This window comes from Lactuca serriola, chromosome 4 (genome assembly GCF_051521515.1).
Source record: "Lactuca serriola cultivar US96UC23 chromosome 4, Lser_US96UC23_V15, whole genome shotgun sequence".
Lineage (NCBI taxonomy): Eukaryota > Viridiplantae > Streptophyta > Magnoliopsida > Asterales > Asteraceae > Lactuca > Lactuca serriola.
The window spans coordinates 137,555,884-137,575,514 of record NC_136411.1 but is presented as its reverse complement, the minus strand read 5'-3'; the positions used below and the strand labels follow the sequence as shown (position 1 = coordinate 137,575,514).

General features: G+C 43.8%; 1 protein-coding gene across 3 annotated transcripts; it reads right to left on the bottom strand.

Moving 5' to 3' along the window:
* Window positions 1-1,432: 1,432 nt before the first annotated feature.
* On the bottom strand, window positions 1,433-6,075 carry LOC145102620 (ATPase family AAA domain-containing protein At1g05910-like). 3 transcript variants are annotated; one of them, XR_013706195.1, is made up of 8 exons: window positions 5,946-6,075; window positions 5,193-5,348; window positions 4,854-5,092; window positions 3,869-4,772; window positions 3,673-3,789; window positions 2,185-2,242; window positions 1,899-1,958; window positions 1,433-1,810 (listed from the first exon to the last, which is right to left on the bottom strand). XR_013706195.1 is itself a non-coding variant. In XM_079040067.1 (8 exons), exons 4-6 carry the CDS (start codon window positions 4,154-4,156, stop codon window positions 2,457-2,459), a joined length of 549 nt encoding a protein of 182 aa, XP_078896193.1. In that variant the 5' UTR covers window positions 4,157-4,607; window positions 4,854-5,092; window positions 5,193-5,348; window positions 5,946-6,075; the 3' UTR covers window positions 1,433-1,810; window positions 1,899-1,958; window positions 2,185-2,456. The 3 variants fall into 3 exon arrangements, 2 of the variants coding, with proteins under 2 accessions (XP_078896193.1, XP_078896195.1); XM_079040067.1 differs by having other exon boundaries at window positions 2,185-2,600; window positions 3,869-4,607; XM_079040069.1 differs by having other exon boundaries at window positions 3,869-4,607.
* Window positions 6,076-19,631: the final 13,556 nt, after the last annotated feature.

Sequence of the window (19,631 nt, the reverse complement as noted above, 5' to 3'; positions counted from 1 at the left end):
AACCTCCATGGAGTATCCCTATATATTTAATTAGTCTCCTTTTGATCACAAAATTAATTCCAAATTAATTATTGATCAATACCAATTAAATAATATGATTTCACATTAATATATTAGAACTTATAATATATTAACAAATCATAAACATCCTTTTCTCACACAAGTCTATCCAAATTGTTCCGATGCCATGCAACCCAAATAGACCATGCCAATCCGGTCAAGTACATACCAATTATAGTTATGGACTTAGACACTAATCCAACAAAAATAACCAAGAATATGGTGCTAATAAGCATAAACTTTAAACATAAGCAAGATCTAGTGATATGATTATCAAGTTTAAAACTTTATACCTCAAAATGCAGCTTAGAGGTGAGGTGTGCTTGGATCTATAAGGTCTCGATCTTCCAAGTTGGTGCTTCTACTTTCACCTTGCTTCAAAGGCACCATAAACACACACTTTTGAGCTCAAAGGAACACACATAAGAGATAAGGGTTGTAATGGATAAAATGAGGATTAGAGGCTAGTGGGGGAGTGAGCAATTAAGAGTTAATGATGTTTATATAGGGTCCAAACCCTAAAAATTAGGGTTTGTGGATCAGACACGTACGCCCCACGTACGCTACGTACGCCCAGCGTACGTGATCCCGTCCTAAAAATTAAAAAATGCCATCATGGGCCACTTTGCAAACTTTATCATACACAAGGGCTAAATTGCAATAACTCTTCATACTTAGGGTTAAAACTGAAAATACCTCATCATCGGAATGTTACAATTCTCCTCCACTTGAACTAGACTTCGTCCTCGAAGTCCATTGATGCGAACAACTCCGAAAAATGCTCTATGTAACGACCCAATTTTCAAGGCCAAAAATTTCATTTTTGAATTAACGCATTTAATAAACATTTTACCAAAACATTGTCAATAAAACATTCCATTACAATATCATAATGTTGTGTTTCAAACCATAACATCAAAAGTATTGAAAATCAGAGTACAGTCCCAAAAACTTCTTGCGGAAACCATGTGTCACTACTAGAAAAACAGCCTTTTACGACGCTCATTGCGCGTCGTAAAAGGCTCAGACGACGCGCAAATGCGCATCAAGAAAGGCCCTGTCATAAAGAAAGACGACGCACATTTACAACGTGCAATTACGACGCGCGTTTACGACATGCAATGCGTATCAAGGAAAGCCCTATCATAAAGGAAGACGACACGCATTCGCATGTCGTAACCTTACGACGCGCGTGTTAATGACACGCAATGCGTATCAAGAAAGTCCCTGTCAAGAAAGGCCATGTCATAAATGAAGATGACACATATTTTTGCATATCATAATTTTAAATATTTAAAAAAATATTATTTATAGATTTACTAATTTTCAAATTAAATTTGTATTTAATGTCTTATAATAGAAAAATAAAATATCATATACAAAAAATACAATCCATTGCATAAAATTTAATGTCATACAAATAATCGTTCCATGGAAAGATAAAACAAATCAATAGTTGTAACAAAAATTTACAAACTAATTAGATACAAGAAATATAAAAAAATATACCCTCAAATCCTTTTCAAAGTCTAATCTCCATCTCAGCTCTTCAACTCACTTCTCTAGTTTGTCCTTCGGTTCTCTAAGGGCTCCAACATCTCTTGCAGCCTGTGACAACATATATTATAATAGCATCTAGTAGGAAAAAAAACAAACCTTTCACCAGGAATTGGACATTCTGGAATTAGAGCATCCTTTCCGATGTTTATGGTAATATCACTTGGAGGATTCGTTTTTTCAGCTTTCCCATCTATTAAATTTTTAATTATATAAATTTCTTTTCCAATGAATAAGTTTAAAAAATTCATTCAATGAAGGGGTAAAGTTGTCATTCAAACCTTTGGATGTTCCCCCCGCCCACGGAATAGCCCAGGTGGCTCAACTCTGAAATTACCAACCTACACCATAAAAAAAAAGTTATTTGCTCAAAAAAAATGCAGAGTATATTTTGAATATATATATATATATATATATATATATATATATATATATATATATATATATTATGTTTGAAACTTTAGTTATATGCAACACACACATTGGTCCTCTTTTCAATCAAATAACTCATGATAAAAAAAGAAAATTTTAATATAATAGAAATAAACTCAGAGCTTCAATATTTACAATTTTTCCTCGCCTGCATCTCCTGTGTCCTCTGAATCATGTGTGGTCGAGAAGTCACCTGCATTGTTAATAAAAACAAATTCACAAGTAAAGAGTAAGTGTCAAGAGATAAGATACTAATAGTAATAGTAATTGTTAACAAGTTTTAAAATTTTAAATTAATTTCAACATGAGAAGAGTTGGGTGGAAAAAAGAAGGACAAATATGTAAAGGGTTAGTGTTCTAATACATTAAGCCATGTTTTCTCGCTTAACCCGTTAAGCTCATAAAATTCAACTTAGATTTAAGTTCATTCCTTTCCACAACTTATATTCTTCTTCATGTAATACAATTACAGATTGCAGAAGAATAATCATCAGATTGTATATGAGATCCTTTACACCATTAACTAGGACTAAAACTATCATGATAGCCCACTGCAAAATAAAAAAAAGTAATTCTTAATAAAGTAAATTATAAATTAATTGAATAAAAGTCTAGAATAAAATAAAAAAAGATATGGACTATCATAATTGTCCTTATCATGCTTGTTTTGGCAAACCAAAGAGACTAATTGCATAATTTGTCAGTAACAATATTGAAAGATTCTACTATATTAAGTGTCATGTCAAGTGAGAGGTTCCCAAATTTAGGCAACCCAACAAATAATGTCTACAAAACCGATTACCATTTTTTTTTGTTTTTAAAACTATTTCTAATTTGTCTTGTTAGTTACTTGGTTATGCAAGATCACTAGAAAAAAGATAGGATAAGCATGATCATCTTTCATAACTATTCGACCAATTTGGGACCAATTATGCATGTATGAAGAAAGCTATGTAATTAATATGCATGACATAATAAAACAAGTTGTAGTACATCTGGAATGCATTAGACATATATTAGAACCAATGTCAATTGAACAATAAAAGCAATTTTTTGTACAATTCAAAAAGGTGGGACAAAGATTAACTCTTGATCTCTTTTTTGTGAAAAAGACATAAATGCCCTCATCGCCATTATTGAAAATAGTCCCCACAAAAGTTGTTCAATGGTGTAGGGTAATTATACATAACTATTTAAGATAGGATTTGTAACCAAAAATCAACTTGGAAGTTTTTCTAGACGGTGACCCTAACTTTTTTAGTTTTTCTAGAGGAGGACCCTAACTTTTTATGTTTTAAATGTGTTACCATTGTTTATCTTAAATTGTTAGTTTTAATTTCTTTAATCAACAAAAAGTCTTAGGATATGATATGAGATAACCATGCATATACAAAGAGTAGGGGGGTATTTTGGGTAATCTATAATGGATAATGTATGTGTGTGTGGCGATGTTAGAAAGATGTATCATGTATATATATTATGCATAGATTTAGCAAGGGTTGTTTCGTCATTGTCATGTGGGGTGTTTTCCTGTTTTGGACACATATAATGGTAACATGGAGTGCCATGTGCATACAAGTTGCACAACAAGATATATGCCGGAATATGTGTAATTAATATTACCTGAACCAAAGCTTCCTTTGGTGTCTTAGCACTCGGATCAGATAAAAGAGAAGAAAGTCCAAGGGCATGAACAGGAAAATTTTCCAGTTCATGTAGAATAGAAGGTACCAAATGATCCTATCAAACAAAAAAGGATCATTCCACAATTTAAATAATAACAAAAAATAAAAATATCAAAACCGAAGAAAAAAATTACCAGCCCAACACCCTCAATCCCACACAACAGAAGCCCGGGTCCGTACACAAGAGGAAGGGCAAAACCGGAAACAACCATAGAAAATTTACTCGATTCAGATGAAATTTCAAGAACTGGAAAGATATCAGATATAACCCTCATTGCATTCTGTAAATGACTTTGCAGACATGGCGATACAACTAGCAAAAAAAGGTCTAGAATGTACAACCGAACCTCTATGTGCAGCAGGTGTAATTGCTGACATGGCTTCCATAAAATGCTTCTTTTCAACCTCAACAAATTCAACATCTATCAAAAACTTATCATCACTAGTGTAAACCTGAGGGTATTTTTCACAAAAAGCATGTATAGCAGCTTCAGTACAAAGAGCTTTCAAATCAGCCCCACAATACCCCACACAACTTGCAACAAGCTCCAATTTCAACTCTTTTACAGGTGGTTGCTTCCATTTTCTTGTATGAATATCTAGAATTTCAACACGTGCATCCAAACCAGGTAATTGGAAAGTAAACTCACGATCACATCTACCGGGTCTTCTCAATGCTCCATCAATCGCATCGATCCGGTTTGTTTCCCCGATTAAAACCACTTGTCCCCTTGAATCCAAACCATCCATTAATGCAAGAAGAGTTGAGACAATAGAGTTGTGAATCTGTTCTTGTTTGCTTCATCTCATAGGAGCAAGTCCATCAATTTCATCAAAGAATATAATCGATTTCCACTCCTAATATCAAGCAACCTGCAGTGACCAGAACTCAATTCAGTTACAATCCAAGATGTTCCACTAGATTGCATCTTTGAAGAACCACAACAACATATGGAAGAGATTAAATAAGGAAAACTTGATTCAACGGAATTGCTCCTTTATAAATGAAGCTTTTGACCTTGTTCAACATCAATGAATCTGAATATGTTGTAAAAGAAAAAAAAAGTTTAATTTAATTTCCTTTAAATGCTGTCAGAAGAAAGTGATTTAATTATTTACCTGAGAGAAGCGTTTCCAGTTCCTGCCACAAACCTATTTAGAGTTTGTAGGTGATGCATACAAGTATATAAACTCCCATCATAACTAGTGCATAAGCTGCTGATAAACCACTTGGGTCACCTCCTATTATGCATATTCTTGTATTCAAAGGCATACATGGATGCAGATTTGAGAATTGGTCTACTACTAATTGTTGCAGGTCCATCTTCTACAATGTTTTCGTTTTCCAATGCCACTACCTGTTGATGTAAAAGTGTAAGATGATTCTTGGTGTTGTGTTCATCGGATTGGTCTGGGAACAAATGCAACAAACCATTGGTTAAAAAGACACAAGAGTACCTTTGGAGGGAGCGTTGATAAAAGAAACATGTTGCTCCACTCCATCTTGGTCTTAAAAGGGCGGCTATATTCAATAACAGTTGTAATCCTTCTAGTGGTTAGATTACTGTTATTGGGTTGATTTCCGTGAACAAGAGTTCCAGGGGTTCTTGAATTCTGAAACATAAACACCCATAAATAAAAATCACTGTGAGAACACATGAGAAACCATCGGAAAGAATGATAAACAGCAACACAGAAGCAAAATTAAAATCTCACTATCGAAGACCTAAAAGTCCTTCAGCCCCATCATTCGATATTGAAAAACTCAATATCGATTTTAAAAATTGAAATTGATTTTTAACCATGAATTCCGACATAAATATTCAACAACCCATGAACGTCGAAATGGAATTAAAATGAAGTCAAATATGAGATTTAAAAAAGCAAGTTCACTGTGAAATATTCGAACTTCAATTTTGACTTTATGACATTTGACTTTCACAACTTCAACTTGCTGATTGATTTTCAATTTATAGCAAACTTTGATATTAGCTTCTTCAATAAGTAAAAAATCGGCATCTTTAATCATCTGTTTCAGATTAACATCCAATTCAGTCAAAAACATCATCATCTTCAACCTCGTATGTTCTTCATTTTCCAAATTATAAACATCATCTCGCATTCTTAAAAATGAACAAATAGATGTTAATGTTTATAGTAAAAAAAATTTAGAATTAAAGAATTATATAATTAGAAAAGTAAAGATCTTACGTGAATTCTTTAGAGGGAAGCAACAAGAGATCACTTTTCCGGTAGCGATCTCCTCCATAGGTATGTGATGGTGCGAGTTTGCTGTGGGAGAAAAGAGGAGAGTATATTAGGGTTTTTTGGGGTATTTGAGTTAGGGAGAGAAGAACAGTGGAAAGAAGGTAATAACATGGCAGGCCTTTTAAACTTTTTGGAATTTCGTTTCCCCCAAAAGAAGTGACCCCGCGTTTCATTTAAAAAATATAAAGCGACATATTTAGAGGACGCGCATTTTATGTTATGTGCCCTCCGTGTTTTTTTTTTTTTATTTTTTTTTATTTTCAATGTGACACTTATTTTTGGACGCGCAAGAATGCGTGCCCTAAATCCTTCTAATTTTTGGAGATCCGACATTATTTTTAGGGCACACACTCTTGCGTATCATATAACAACGCGTGTCATGGTTCGCGCGTCGTAAAAGCCTGTTTTTCTTGTAGTGTGTGTGTGTGGGTGATGCGCTGCTACACCGCCGATTCCTTCCCCTTCGACGAAGAGGTGCTTGAAACCAAAACAAAAACTGTAAGCACAAAGCTTAGTGAGTTCCCCCATCATACCACATACCCTACAATATCGTTGGTATCTTTCAATCAGTAACCTTCATCGGTATCTTTCGACCGGTAACCTTCATCGGTATCTTTCAACCGGTAACCATCATCGGTATCTTTCAACCGGTAACCATCATCAGTATCTTTCAACTGGTAATCAACATCGGTATCTTTCAACCGGTATCCTTCATCGGTATCTTTCAACTGGTAACTGGGGACTATTTCACTCCTACCACTAGCATACAATCACCAGATATAAGCATACAGTCATGCATATCTGGGTACTAACCTACCCTTGGGTCCTAAGGACCACTGTCAGGGAAACTAATCCCTACCATACACATAACATACCATCCAGATAAACCTCATCACCAACACATAACCAGGCCAAGATAATTATCACAAAGACCATCATCGTCTAAATACCCCTTTTTGGTTGGCCGACATTGTGGCCTTAGACCCACCCCTACTGGAAGGTAACTCACCTCAATGTCGTGTAGTGTCTGAACTATCCTCGACGCACAAGTCGACTCCCTACGACTCCTCGATCCCTACATGACAACCTCAAGTCAACACACATCACATACAACCCTAAACAGGGTCAGTCCAAGTTCAGACAAAGTCAACATTGGTGAAAGTCAACATTGGTGAAAGTCAACATTCAATTGACCTGACTCGCCGAGTTGGCCTAACAAATCGTCGAGTCCATGCTTCTCTAATCCGACACAAAACCCCGACTCCACTCGTCGAGTCTAGCAAAAAATCGACGGGTTCTCCTTCAATCATAACATCGGGACCATCTTCATCCGACTCGACGAGTTCCTTCTTGAACTCGTCGAGTTCATCTCCAACATAAGGACTTGTCCAGTCTATGACTCGCCGAGTTGTATGAACAACTCGTCGAGTCCATCTTCAAAGATTGGGAGATTGCTATGGACTCGCCGAGTCTGCTCATACCACTCATCGAGTCCCATGGCTTCCAGGTCTCTTTTCGCGTCTAAACCCATAAGGGACTTCCTTCCTAACACTTACCCATTCACAGAAAGGGTTTGGTGCACAATGGTCACCGACTCGTCTAGTGCCAAGAACAACTCGCCGAGTCCAACCTTGACCAATTCCATACAGTCGATTTAAATGAGATTTAACACACCAAAACCATAGATCTGGCCTCCTAATGTCCATTTTATACGTAAAGTTCCAAACTTGATGCACATGCATGAGGGTTTTAGCTCAAAAATCCATATAAAGTGTCCTACAATATGCATGGGGCTCTCATGGCCCTAAAGTTGGTACCTTTATGCCATGAGACCCCTCTTAAGGCCCAAATATGAAGTCAAAACCCACTCAGCACTTCCAAATACGAAAAATGACTTAAAATCCTTAAAGATCCCAAGTTCAAGATGAATAAACACATAGATGAGTCAAGACAGGGGCATTATACCTTAGTGCTACTGAAAATGCAGTAAGATCTCCGGATCTATAAGCCCCAACTCGATTTCCAAGCTCCTTTCTTCCTTCCAAGCTTTACAATCCACACAATAACACCAAAAATGGCCTTAACACACACACAAACAGCTAGGGTTCGATATGAAGCTTTCAAGAGAGTGTTAGGGACAAGGGAGGTTGAGTTAAGTTGTTTATATAGGGTGCAAACCCTCAAATTTAGGGTTTCACTTATCCAGCACCTACTCGCCGAGTCAGTCTCCCGACTCGTCGAGTCGGTCACTTAAAATGTCCGCAGCCACGACCCTACTCGACGAGTTGATCCTCCAACTAGTCGAGTCCCAGAGAAAAATACATGTACTAAAGAAAACATACCAGGTGTTACAAATCTCCCCCACTTATTTTAAACTTCGTCCTCAAAGTCTATCGCTCGATCCTGAAAAAGCTCTGGGTAATGCTCCCTCTTATCGTCCTCCAGCTCCCAGGTCTATTCCGAGCCCTTTAGATGCTACCACTGAACCTTTATCAGTTCCACCCTCTTGTTCTGCAGATCCTTTGACTTCCTGTCAAGAATCGCCACCGGTCTCTGGATGTAGTTCAAGCTGTCGTCAACCTGAATATCCTCCAAGGGTACCACCTCTGATTCGTCCACCAAACATTTCCGTAACTGGGAGACGTGAAAAGTGCTATGAATATGACTGAGTTCGGCTGGCAGATCCAGCCTATACGCAACCTTGCCCACCTGGGCTATAAACCTAAAAGGTCGAATATACCTGAGGTCCAGCTTGCCCCGCTTCCTGAATCGGATGACACCGTTCCAAGATGACACCTTCAAGAGAACCATATCCCTGACCTAGAATTCCAAGTCTTATCAGCGCTTGTCGGCATAACTTTTCTGCCGACTCTGAGCAGTCTGAAGCCTGCTCCGGACCTGCTGGATCCTCTCCGTAGTCTTGAGTATCACTTCGGTACTCCCCATAACCCTCTAACCAACCTCACCCCAACATATCGGGGTCCTGCAATTTCCTCCCATACAACATCTCGAATGGAGGACGGTCAATATTCGCATGATAGTTGTTGTTGTACGAGAACTCAGCCAAAGGAAGGTAAGTATCCCAACTACCTCTGAAGTCTAAGACACACGCTCGCAACATATCCTCCAAAGTCCGGATGGTCCGCTCACTCTGTCCATCTGTTTGCGGGTGAAAAGCGGTGCTAAAAAGCACATTGTAACAGCCTGAAATCCAGGTATTCTTCTTTTGGCCTTACATCTTGGTTAAGTTGATGATTTAGGGTTTTTATGGTAGGCGAGTACGCTAGGCGTATAAGGTGTACGCTGCGCGTACTCGCGCGCCTCATTTGGACGCGTTTCCCCTCAGGTACGCGGGGCGTACCCAAGGTGACGCCCGGCGTAACTTATTCAGACCCAAACCCTAAATTCCTTTGATGGGGCTACAAAAGGAACATGTGGCTGGTCTTCTCAGCCACCATCCCTCAGAGTGAAACCCTAAAAAGAGTGTACCCTCGTTCTTAGGCCATTGTGTGTGTATTCTAAGCTTGGTGGTGTCATTTCAAGGTTGCAAAGGAGAAAAAGAGCTTGTTGGAGAGGCTAGAAGTGGTTCTCAAGTGTAGATCTGAACTTTGCAAGGGCTAAAGCTTCATTTCCAGGTATAAAGTTCGGATCTTGTCACTTGGTTCATGTTGTATGCTTAAAAGGTCATTTTCTAGGGTTTAAGTCCCAAAGGTGGAGACTTTTGTGCAAATGGCCTCCAGAAATGGAGAGTGGCTGATTCTGGGGGTTACGCTGGGCGTAACTTCCAGTACGCGCAGCGTACTGGGTGGAGACCCTGATCAGGGAGGGGTTGGCGACGTACGCCCCGCGTACTCTCAGGGTTTGACTTTTGTTGACTTTTAGGGTTTTGGTCAACTTGAGGACTTTAGGTCAAGGAAGGGTAAAATGGTCTTTTACCCTCTGAGGAATGATGATAAGGAGTAAAGTTCCAAGTGGTGGAAGTCCTTGTGTAATAAATGTTATTTTTATGTTTAGGCGAGGTTGAGTCGTCGTTCGGGGTCGGTGTTAGCGAGGACACGAGATCTTAGACTTTCCACGAGGTGAGTCTTCTCACTATACTATACCCGGAAGGGTTTTGACTGTATGACCGGAAGGTCGGATATGGTATGAGATATATGTGTTGTGTGTGAGAAGTTAATCGTTATATGTGCCATGTATGATATGCTTGTTATGGGCCGGAAGGCGAATATGTTATGGGCCGGAAGGCGTTGTGATGTGGACCGTAAGGTTGGCGTGGGTAGGACCGAAAGGTTTACCTAGTCGGGACGGAAGTCCCCTGAGACACATGGACCGGAAGGTCAGGGCCTGGAAAGGCATATGTGCGTAGGTTGTATATTGGGGAACTCACTAAGCATTTATGCTTACAGTTGTTGTGATATGTGTTTCAGGTGCCAGCGAGGACCGTGGGAAGGCGCCGGCGTGATCTGTACACACTGATGGAGGATTTATGATCTTGGGATTTATATGATTTGTATTATGACATGATACATTGGATCTTTATGACTTATTTTGGATGGAAATATATTTTTAAGAAATGAAAATTTGTTTTAAAAATTTCCGTTGTTACAAGTTGGTATCAGAGCCTTGGTTTGAGGGATTCAGGTGCGCCTTAGGGCGTAACTGAACTCAAACCGAGGATTTGAGGAAATCTTTCAAAAACAAAAGCATAAATTTTTTATAAAGGATTTTGTGATAACCAAGGATGAAGCAGTGTGTACGATCAACCAGCGCCCGAACGGTAAAAATCCCCAAAATACCCTTACAATATGTGTTATGAAATGATATGATACGCATGCTAGAAGACTAGGTATTCTTATTAGGACTAGAGTGGCCTGATTTTTGATGCCTTAGTCTAGGGAAATCTGTTGTTATGAGGTGCTTTGAGAGCGAGTGGGTAGCTAGTGCATGGCAAGAACAGAGTACTCAGGATCCGGGGTTTGGGGAGGAGGACTTGGGGTGAATGCTGATGCGGTGTAGTCGGTAGTATTGGGCCCGTACTACTGAAGACACCGGGTCAGTGGGCAACCCAAGTAAGAATCCCTGGGTATCGGAGACTGAGTAGGGTTGCGTTATCGAGTGCGATTATGCTCGATAGAGTCTCTGATATTTCTATGTTGTATTTCAGAGGCATCATGATTGGACCATGCCACAGACCCAGTACGAGCAGTGTGAGTGACTGCAGATGATTCATGAGGAGGTGGCTGCAGCGATCCGGGCTGAGATTCCGGAGATGTTTGGGTCTATTAAGACCACATTGATGGAGACATTTGATGAGCGGTACGCCGCGTTGACTGAGGCTGCAGCCGCTGCAGCTACCGCAGCTGTGGCCGCTGCAGCTACCGCAGCTGTGGCCGCTGCCAGACCACAGGGAGGTGACTCGTTGCTGTTCCGGGAGTTCAGCAACACGAAGCCACCTAAGTTTGACGGGACGCAGGATCCGATCGCTGCGATGAGATGGATTGCTGATATCGAGGGATGCTTTTACACTTGTTCATGTCCGGAGCATCTGAGGGTACGGTTCGCCTTGAACCAGCTCCGCCTGGGAGCAAAGGATTGGTGGAAGTTCGTGACGGCGAACTTCACTATGGCAGAGGTTTCAGCTGTGACATGGGAGAGGTTTACCACTATGTTCAGAGACGAGTACGTTCCCCCGGTAGAGAGGGAACGGTTGGTTCAGGAGTTCTTATCCCTCAAGCAGGGTAATGATTCTGTCATGGTGATCACGCAGAAGTTTCATGAGAGGGCGATGTTCTGCCCCGAGCAGGTGTCCACGGAGCAGGCTCGGATGAGCCGGTATTTGGGTGTGCTGAGGAGGGATATCCGGGAGTTTGTATCGAACTCATCATACCAGACTTTTGCTGAGCTTCAGGCGAATGCTAGGAAGCGCGAGATCAAGTTGGAGACCCAGGCCAGGGAGGAGGCCGAGTCTCAACGGGTGGATCGGCGGCCGACTCAGTCCCAGCCGGCAGCCAAGCGGACCAAGTCTACCGATTCGAGGACGGGAGGTCAGAAGGGCCGCACTTGCGGAAAGTGCAGCAAGGGTCACGAGGGGACATGTCGATCAGGTGCTTGCTACAAGTGTGGCAAGGAGGGGCACATTGTTAGGGATTGCCCCAAAGGGTTTATGGTTTGCTTTCATTGCAATCAGACCGGCCATCGGAAGGCCGAGTGCCCTCAGCTTCTCTAAGGATCTGCACCTGCTGCCAGGGCTACTGAGACTCGACCAGTGAAGGCCGAGGCCCCGAGGGCTCGTGGGAGAGCTTTCCAGCTGACTACGGAGGAGGTCCGCGCGACGCCTGATGTTGTGGCTGGTATGTATTCTTTCATGTATTTATTGTTCCTTTATGAGATGTTGTGCTGATTTCATGATATGCGTAGGTACTTTTCTTGTGAACTCTGTACCTGCTTTAGTATTATTTGACTCGGGTGCGAGTCGGTCTTTCGTATCTCTGGCTTTTAGTCAGCACCTCGGTATTGATCGAGAAGTGATGAGTCGAACTCTGAGGGTTTCCATAGCTGATGAGAAAGTGATATATGCCACAGACGTGATTCGAGGATGTGTGCTCGAGATTTTTGGTGTCAAATTCCCTATAGATTTGGTTCCTATAGCAATGGGAGATGTCTGCGTTATCGTGGGCATGGACTAGTTGAGTAAGTTTGGGGCAGTCATCGACTGCGAGAGACAGTTGGTGACGATTCGAGACCCTAGTGGGGGAGTGCTTACGGTGTATGGCGAGGGGACCCGGTGTGGGTCGGCGTTTTGTTCGGCTGCCAGGGCGAGGCAGAGTTTGCAGCAGGGCTGCAATGGATTCATAGCCTACATGACGGATACTCGAGTGGCCGCGGGAAGGCCCAAATCGGTGGATGACGTTCCTGTTGTATGCGAGTTTTCGGATGTGTTCCCCGAAGAGTTACCAGGTGTGCCTCCGGAAAGGCAAGTGGAGTTCCGTATCGATTTGGTTCCGGGAGCGGCGCCCATCGCCAAGGCGCCTTATCGTCTCGCTCCACCGGAGCTGTTGGGGAAGGGGTTTATTCGACCGAGTAGTTCACCTTGGGGAGCGCCGATTTTGTTCATCAAGAAAAAGGATGGTTCACACCGGATGTGTATCGATTACCGGGAGTTGAACAAGTTGACGGTTAAGAACCGGTATCTGTTACCTAGGATCGACGATCTGTTGCATCAGTTGCAGGGGGCATCTTGGTTCTCCAAGATAGACTTGAGGTCGGGTTATCATCAGATGAGGGTTCGGGATGAAGATATTCAGAAGACTACTTTCAGAACTCGTTATGGGCGTTATGAGTTTGTGGTGATGCCTTTTGGGCTCACCAATGCCCCAGCTGCGTTCATGGATCTCATAAACAGGGTGTGCAGGCCGATGCTGGATTGGTCGGTGATCGTATTCATTGATGATATTCTGGTATATTCGAGGTCTAGGGAGCAGCACGAGGAGCATTTAAGGGAGATTCTTGGAGTTCTGAGGTCGGAGAGGCTGTATGTCAAATTCTCCAAGTGTGATTTCTGGGTACGAGAGGTCCAGTTCTTAGGGCACCTCGTTAACCAGAAAGAGATTTTGGTCGATCCGGCCAAGATAGAGGTGGTGATGAGATGGGAAGTGCCGAGATCGCCCACAGAGATCAGGAGCTTCCTGGGTTTGGCTGGATATTATCGCAGGTTTATCAAGGATTTCTCCAAGATCACCGTGACACTTACTAGGATGACCCGAAAGGGTATTGCATTTTCGTGGGGGCCAGAGCAGCAGTCCTCATTCGAGACCCTTCGTCAGAATTTTGTGCGAGGCCCCGGTGCTTGCACTCCCGGAAGGGATGGAGGATTTTGTGGTGTACTGTGATGCATCTATATCGGGTTTAGGGGTGGTGCTTATGCAGAGGGGGCATGTGATAGCGTATGCTTCGAGGCAGTTGAAGCCTCATGAGTCGAGATATCCCACCCACGACCTAGAATTGGGGGCTGTGGTGTTTGCCCTCAAGATCTAGCGGCATTATCTTTATGGGGTTCGGTGTACCATATACACGGACCACAAGAGTTTGAAGTACTTGATGGATCAGCCAAACCTGAATATGCGACAGAGGAGATGGTTGGATGTGGTGAAGGATTACGATTGTGAGATCCTGCACCACCCGGGTAAGGCTAATGTGGTAGCCGACGCGTTGAGCCGTAGGGCGGAAAGCGCCCTGATCCGAGATATTTGTATGAGGTTGACGGTGATGACCCCGATTTTAGATACCATTCGAGGAGCTTAGGCTGAGGCTGTGAAACCAGAAAACCAGAAGAGGGAGCAGGTTGTGGGTCAGGTATCAGGATTCGTTACGGATGGTCGAGGGCTTATGACTTTTCAGGGTCGGATTTGGGTACCGTTTGTGGGCGGTACACGTACTATTTTGATGGAAGAAGCGCATCGATCAAAATTCTCGATTCATCCCGAGGCTACGAAAATGTATTTGGACCTAAGGAAGGAGTATTGGTGGCCCTGTATGAAAAGGGATGTTGCATTGTTTGTTGAGAGATGCCTGACTTGTCGGCAGGTTAAGGCCGAGCACCAGCGTCCGCACGGTAAGTTGCAGCCGCTAGAGATTCCCAAATGGAAGTGGGAACAGATTACCATGGATTTTATCACCAAATTGTCGCGGACTGCGAGGGGAGTCAACGCGATTTGGGTGATCGTGGATAGATTGACAAAGAGCGCTTATTTTCTAGCCATCAGCGAGAGCTCTTATGTGGAGAAGTTGGCGGAAATATATGTGAGGGAGGTGGTATCGCGGCATGGGGTTCCGATGTCGATTGTTTCAGATCGTGATGTGCGCTTTACTTCCATATTTTGGAAGAAGTTTCATGAGGAGTTGGGTGCGAGACTGCATTTCAGTACCGCATACCACCCGCAGACAGACGGACAGAGCGAGCGGACGATTCAGACGCTTGAGGATATGCTCCGTGCATGTGTTTTGGATTTTGGAGGGAGCTGGGACACCTATCTGCCTCTAGCAGAGTTCTTGTACAACAACAGCCATCATTCGAGCATTGGTATGCCACCCTTTGAGCTGTTGTATGGTCGGAGGTGTCGCACCCCATCTGTTGGGGAGAAGTGGGGCAGAGGGTGATGGGTAGCACGAAGATTGTACTCCAGACGACTGAGCAGATTCAGCAGGTCAGGCAGAGGTTGTTGACTGCGTAGAGTCGCCAGAAGAGTTATGCGGACAGGCGGCGGTCCAAGCTCGAGTTTCAGGTTGGTGACCTTGTGCTCCTAAAGGTCTCTCCTTGGAAAGGGGTGATACGATTCAGGAAAAGGGGCAAGTTGGGACCCCGGTATATTGGACCCTTTAGGGTAATTGTTAGGGTGGGCCGGGTAGGCTACCGGTTGGAGCTACCTGCTGAGTTGGGGCAAATTCATGATACCTTTCATGTCTCGCAGTTGAGGAAATGTATTGCCGATGAGTCGGCAGTGGTGCCATTGGATGATATTCAGGTGGATGCAGGCCTGAACTATGTGGAGAGACCAGTAGCGATCAGGGATCGAAAAGTTAAGGTTTTGAGGAACAAGGAAATACCCCTGGAACAAGTGCAGTGGCAACATCGGAAGGGGTCCGAGATGACATGGGAGACCGAGTCTGAGATGCGGGATCAGTATCCAGAGTTGTTTTCAGTATGAGACTTCGGGGGCGAAGTCTGATTCTAGTGGGGGAGAATTGTAACAGCCCGAAATCCAGGTATTTTTCTTTTGGCCTTACATCTTGGTTAAGTTGATGATTTAGGGTTTTTATGGTAGGCGAGTACGCTGCGCGTACTCGCGCGCCTCATTTGGACGCGTTTCCCTCAGGTACGCGGGGCGTACCCAAGGTGACGCCCGGCGTAACTTATTCAGACCCAAACCCTAAATTCCTTTGATGGGGCTATAAAAGGAACATGTGGTTGGTGTTCTCAGCCACCATCCCTCAGAGTGAAACCCTAAAAAGAGTGTACCCTCGTTCTTAGGCCATTATGTGTGTATTCTAAGCTTGGTGGTGTCATTTCAAGGTTGCAAAGGAGAAGAAGAGCTTGTTGGAGAGGCTAGAAGTGGTGCTCAAGTGTAGATCTGAACTTTGCAAGGGCTAAAGCTTCATTTCCAGGTATAAATTCGGATCTTGTCACTTGGTTCATGTTGTATGCTTAAAAGGTCATTTTCTAGGGTTTAAGTCCCAAAGGTGGAGACTTTTGTGCAAATGGCCTCCATAAGCTTAGATACTTCATATTTCTGATCTATTGGGGTTGTAGACTCATAAAAATGGCATCTTGGACGTGGGGTTTGCACCATGCATGAGATCTAGGTCCTTGAGTTTGAATAAAAGGTTGTTATGTGATGTTGGAGCCTTTATAGCAGTGCCAAGGCTTAAAGGTCTCGACTTTATGGGTTTAGACACACTAGAAGAGTCGGATCTAGAAGTGGAAGTAATGGCTTAACCGATTAAGACCAGAAATGGAGAGTGGCTGATTCTGGGGGTTACGCTGGGCGTCACTTCCAGTACGCGCAGCGTACTGGGTGGAGACCCCGATCAGGGAGGCGTTGGCGACGTACGCCCCGCGTACATCCAGAGTACGCCCCGCGTACTCTCAGGGTTTGAATTTTGTTGACTTTTAGGGTTTAGGTCAACTTGAGGACTTTAGGTCAAGGAAGGGTAAAATGGTCTTTTACCCTCTGAGGAATGATGATAAGGAGTAAAGTTCCAAGTGGTGGAAGTCCTTGTGTAATAAATGATATTTTTATGTTTAGGCGAGGTTGAGCCGTCGTTCGGGGTCGGTGTTAGCGAGGACACGAGATCTTAGACTTTCCACGAGGTGAGTCTTCTCACTATATTATACCCAGAAGGGTTTTGACTGTGTGACCGGAAGGTCGGTTATGGTATGAGATATATGTGTTGTGTGTGATAAGTTAATTGTTATATGTGCCATGTATGATATGCTTGTTATGGGTCGGAAGGCGTTGTGATGTGGACCGTAAGGTTGGCGTGGGTAGGACCGGAAGGTTTACCTAGTCGGGACGGAAGTCGCCTGAGACACATGGACCAGAAGGTCAGGGCCTGGAAAGGCGTATGTGCGTAGGTTGTATATTGGGGAACTCACTAAGCATTTATGCTTACAGTTGTTGTGATATGTGTTTCAGGTACCAGCGAGGACCGTGGGAAGGCGCCGACGTGATCTGTACACACTGATGGAGGATTTATGATCTTGGGATTTATATGATTTGTATTATGACATGATACATTGGATCTTTATGACTTATTTTGGATGGAAATATATTTTTAAGAAATGAAAATTTTGTTTTAAAAATTTCCGTTGTTACACACATGAGTTCCCAGCTCATCATGGAACTTCTTGCAGAACCTGGAAGTAAACCGAACGTCTCTGTCTGAAATCACCAATACTGGCACCCCGTGCCGTGCCACCACCTCCATGATATAAATGTCGGCCAAATTTTCAGCCGAAATACACTCTTGAATCGGGATAAAATGGGCGCTCTTGGTCAATCGATCGAAGATGACCCAAATCGAATCCACTCCCCGCGTGGTCCTAGGAAGCTTTGTAATAAAATCCAGCGTGATGTGTTCCCGTTTCCACAGCGGAATATCCAATGGCTGCATCTTGCCGTGAGGTCTCTGATGCTCGGCCTTGACCTTCCTGCAGGTCAAGCACCGCTCCACGTACCATACCGCTTCATGCAGCGCCATCAATAGTCCAGACGAAGATCCCTATACATCTTCATAGCCTCGAGGTGAATGGAGAATCGAGATTTTTACGCATCCTCCATCAATACCTGGCGCACACCCCCATGATACGGGACCCACACCCTATGGTGCAGAGTCAACAACCGCCGACTGTCATAGTGAAAGGAGGAAACCTGACCCATAATCCGCTCGCTCTTCCGATGTTCCTCCTTCGTGGCCTCCTGTTGGGCCTCCCAAATCTGCTCCAATAGTGGAGTCACCACTGTCATCCTCATACAGATATCCTTGATCGGCGCTGCCTTGTGGCTAAGCGCGTCAGCCACAACATTGGCCTTCCCCGAGTGGTAAAGGATCTCGCAATCGTAGTCCTTTACCACGTCCACCGACGCTGCCTCATGTTCATATTCGGTTGATCCATAAGGTACCTAAAACTCTTGTGGTCCATGTAGATAGTACAACGAACCCCATAGAGGTAATGATGCCAAATCTTGAGGGCGAACACAACAACCCCCAGCTCCAAATCATGCGTCGGGTAATTCGTCTCGTGAGGCTTCAGCTGCCTCGACACGTAGGTGATGACATGCCCTCTCTGCATCAGAACTGCACCCAAACCTAAGATGGACGCATCACAATACACAACAAAATCCTACATGCCCTCTGGCAGGGCTAAGATTGGCGCCTCGCACAATCTCTGTCTCAGAGTCTCGAATGAGGCCTGCTGCTCAGGCCCCCAAAGAAAGACCATGGCTTTCCTTGTTAGCCTGGTCAAGGGTACAACTATCTTGGAGAAATCCTGGATGAATCTCCGATAGTAGCCGACTAATCCTAGGAAACTCTGAATCTCAGATGGAGACTTCGGAACTTCCAATCTCATCACGGCCTTCACTTTGTCCGGGTCCACTGAAATCTCATCCTGGTTGACAAGGTTCCCAAGGAACTGAACCTCGCGCAACCAGAACTCAAACTTGGAGAACTTAGCATACAAGTTCTCCCACCTCAAAGTCTCCAGAACCTCCTGCAGATGCTCCTCGTACTCCTCCTGTGTCTTGGAGTAAACAAAGATGTCATCAATAAACACTATCACAGACCGGTCTAACATCGGTCTACACACGCGGTTCATGAGGTCCATGAACGCGACAGGAGCATTGGTGAGCCCGAAGGGCATCACCATAAACTCGTAGTGGCCATAGCGTGTCCAAAATGTAGTCTTCTGCACATCCTCCTCTCTGACCCTCATCTGATGATATCCTAAACACAAATCAATCTTGGAGAACAAAGATGCTCCCTGTAGCTGGTCAAAGAGGTCATCAATCCTCAGGAGTGGGTAACGGTTCTTCACCGTTACATTCTTTAGCTCCCGATAATCTATACACATCCAATGCGACCCGTCCTTCTTCTTCACAAACAGAATCGGGGCTCCCCATGGAGAACTAATCGGTCTAATGAATCCTTTGTCTAACAGCTCCTGCAGCTGTGTAGATAACTCCTGCATCTCAGGAGGAGCCAAACAATACGGTGCCTTGGCTATCGGAGCCGCACCAGGGACTACGTCGATCCTGAATTCCACCTGCCTCTCCGGAGGTATCCCAGGCAACTCCTCGGGGAATACGTCTGTAAACTCACACACCACGGGCACATCGCCCACTGTCGCCTTACCTGCCTCTTGGGTGTCCATAACATAGGCGACATATCCTGCGCAACCCTGCTGAAGGTAATGCCTAGCTCTCGCTATTGAACATACTGTTGGTCCTTGTTGTGGCCTCTCGCCCTGAACTACCAACTCTCCCCCACTTGGGTTTCTGATCCGAACCAGCTGATGCGCGCACTCTATCACTGCCCCATTGGGGCTCAACCAATCCATGCCTATAATGACCT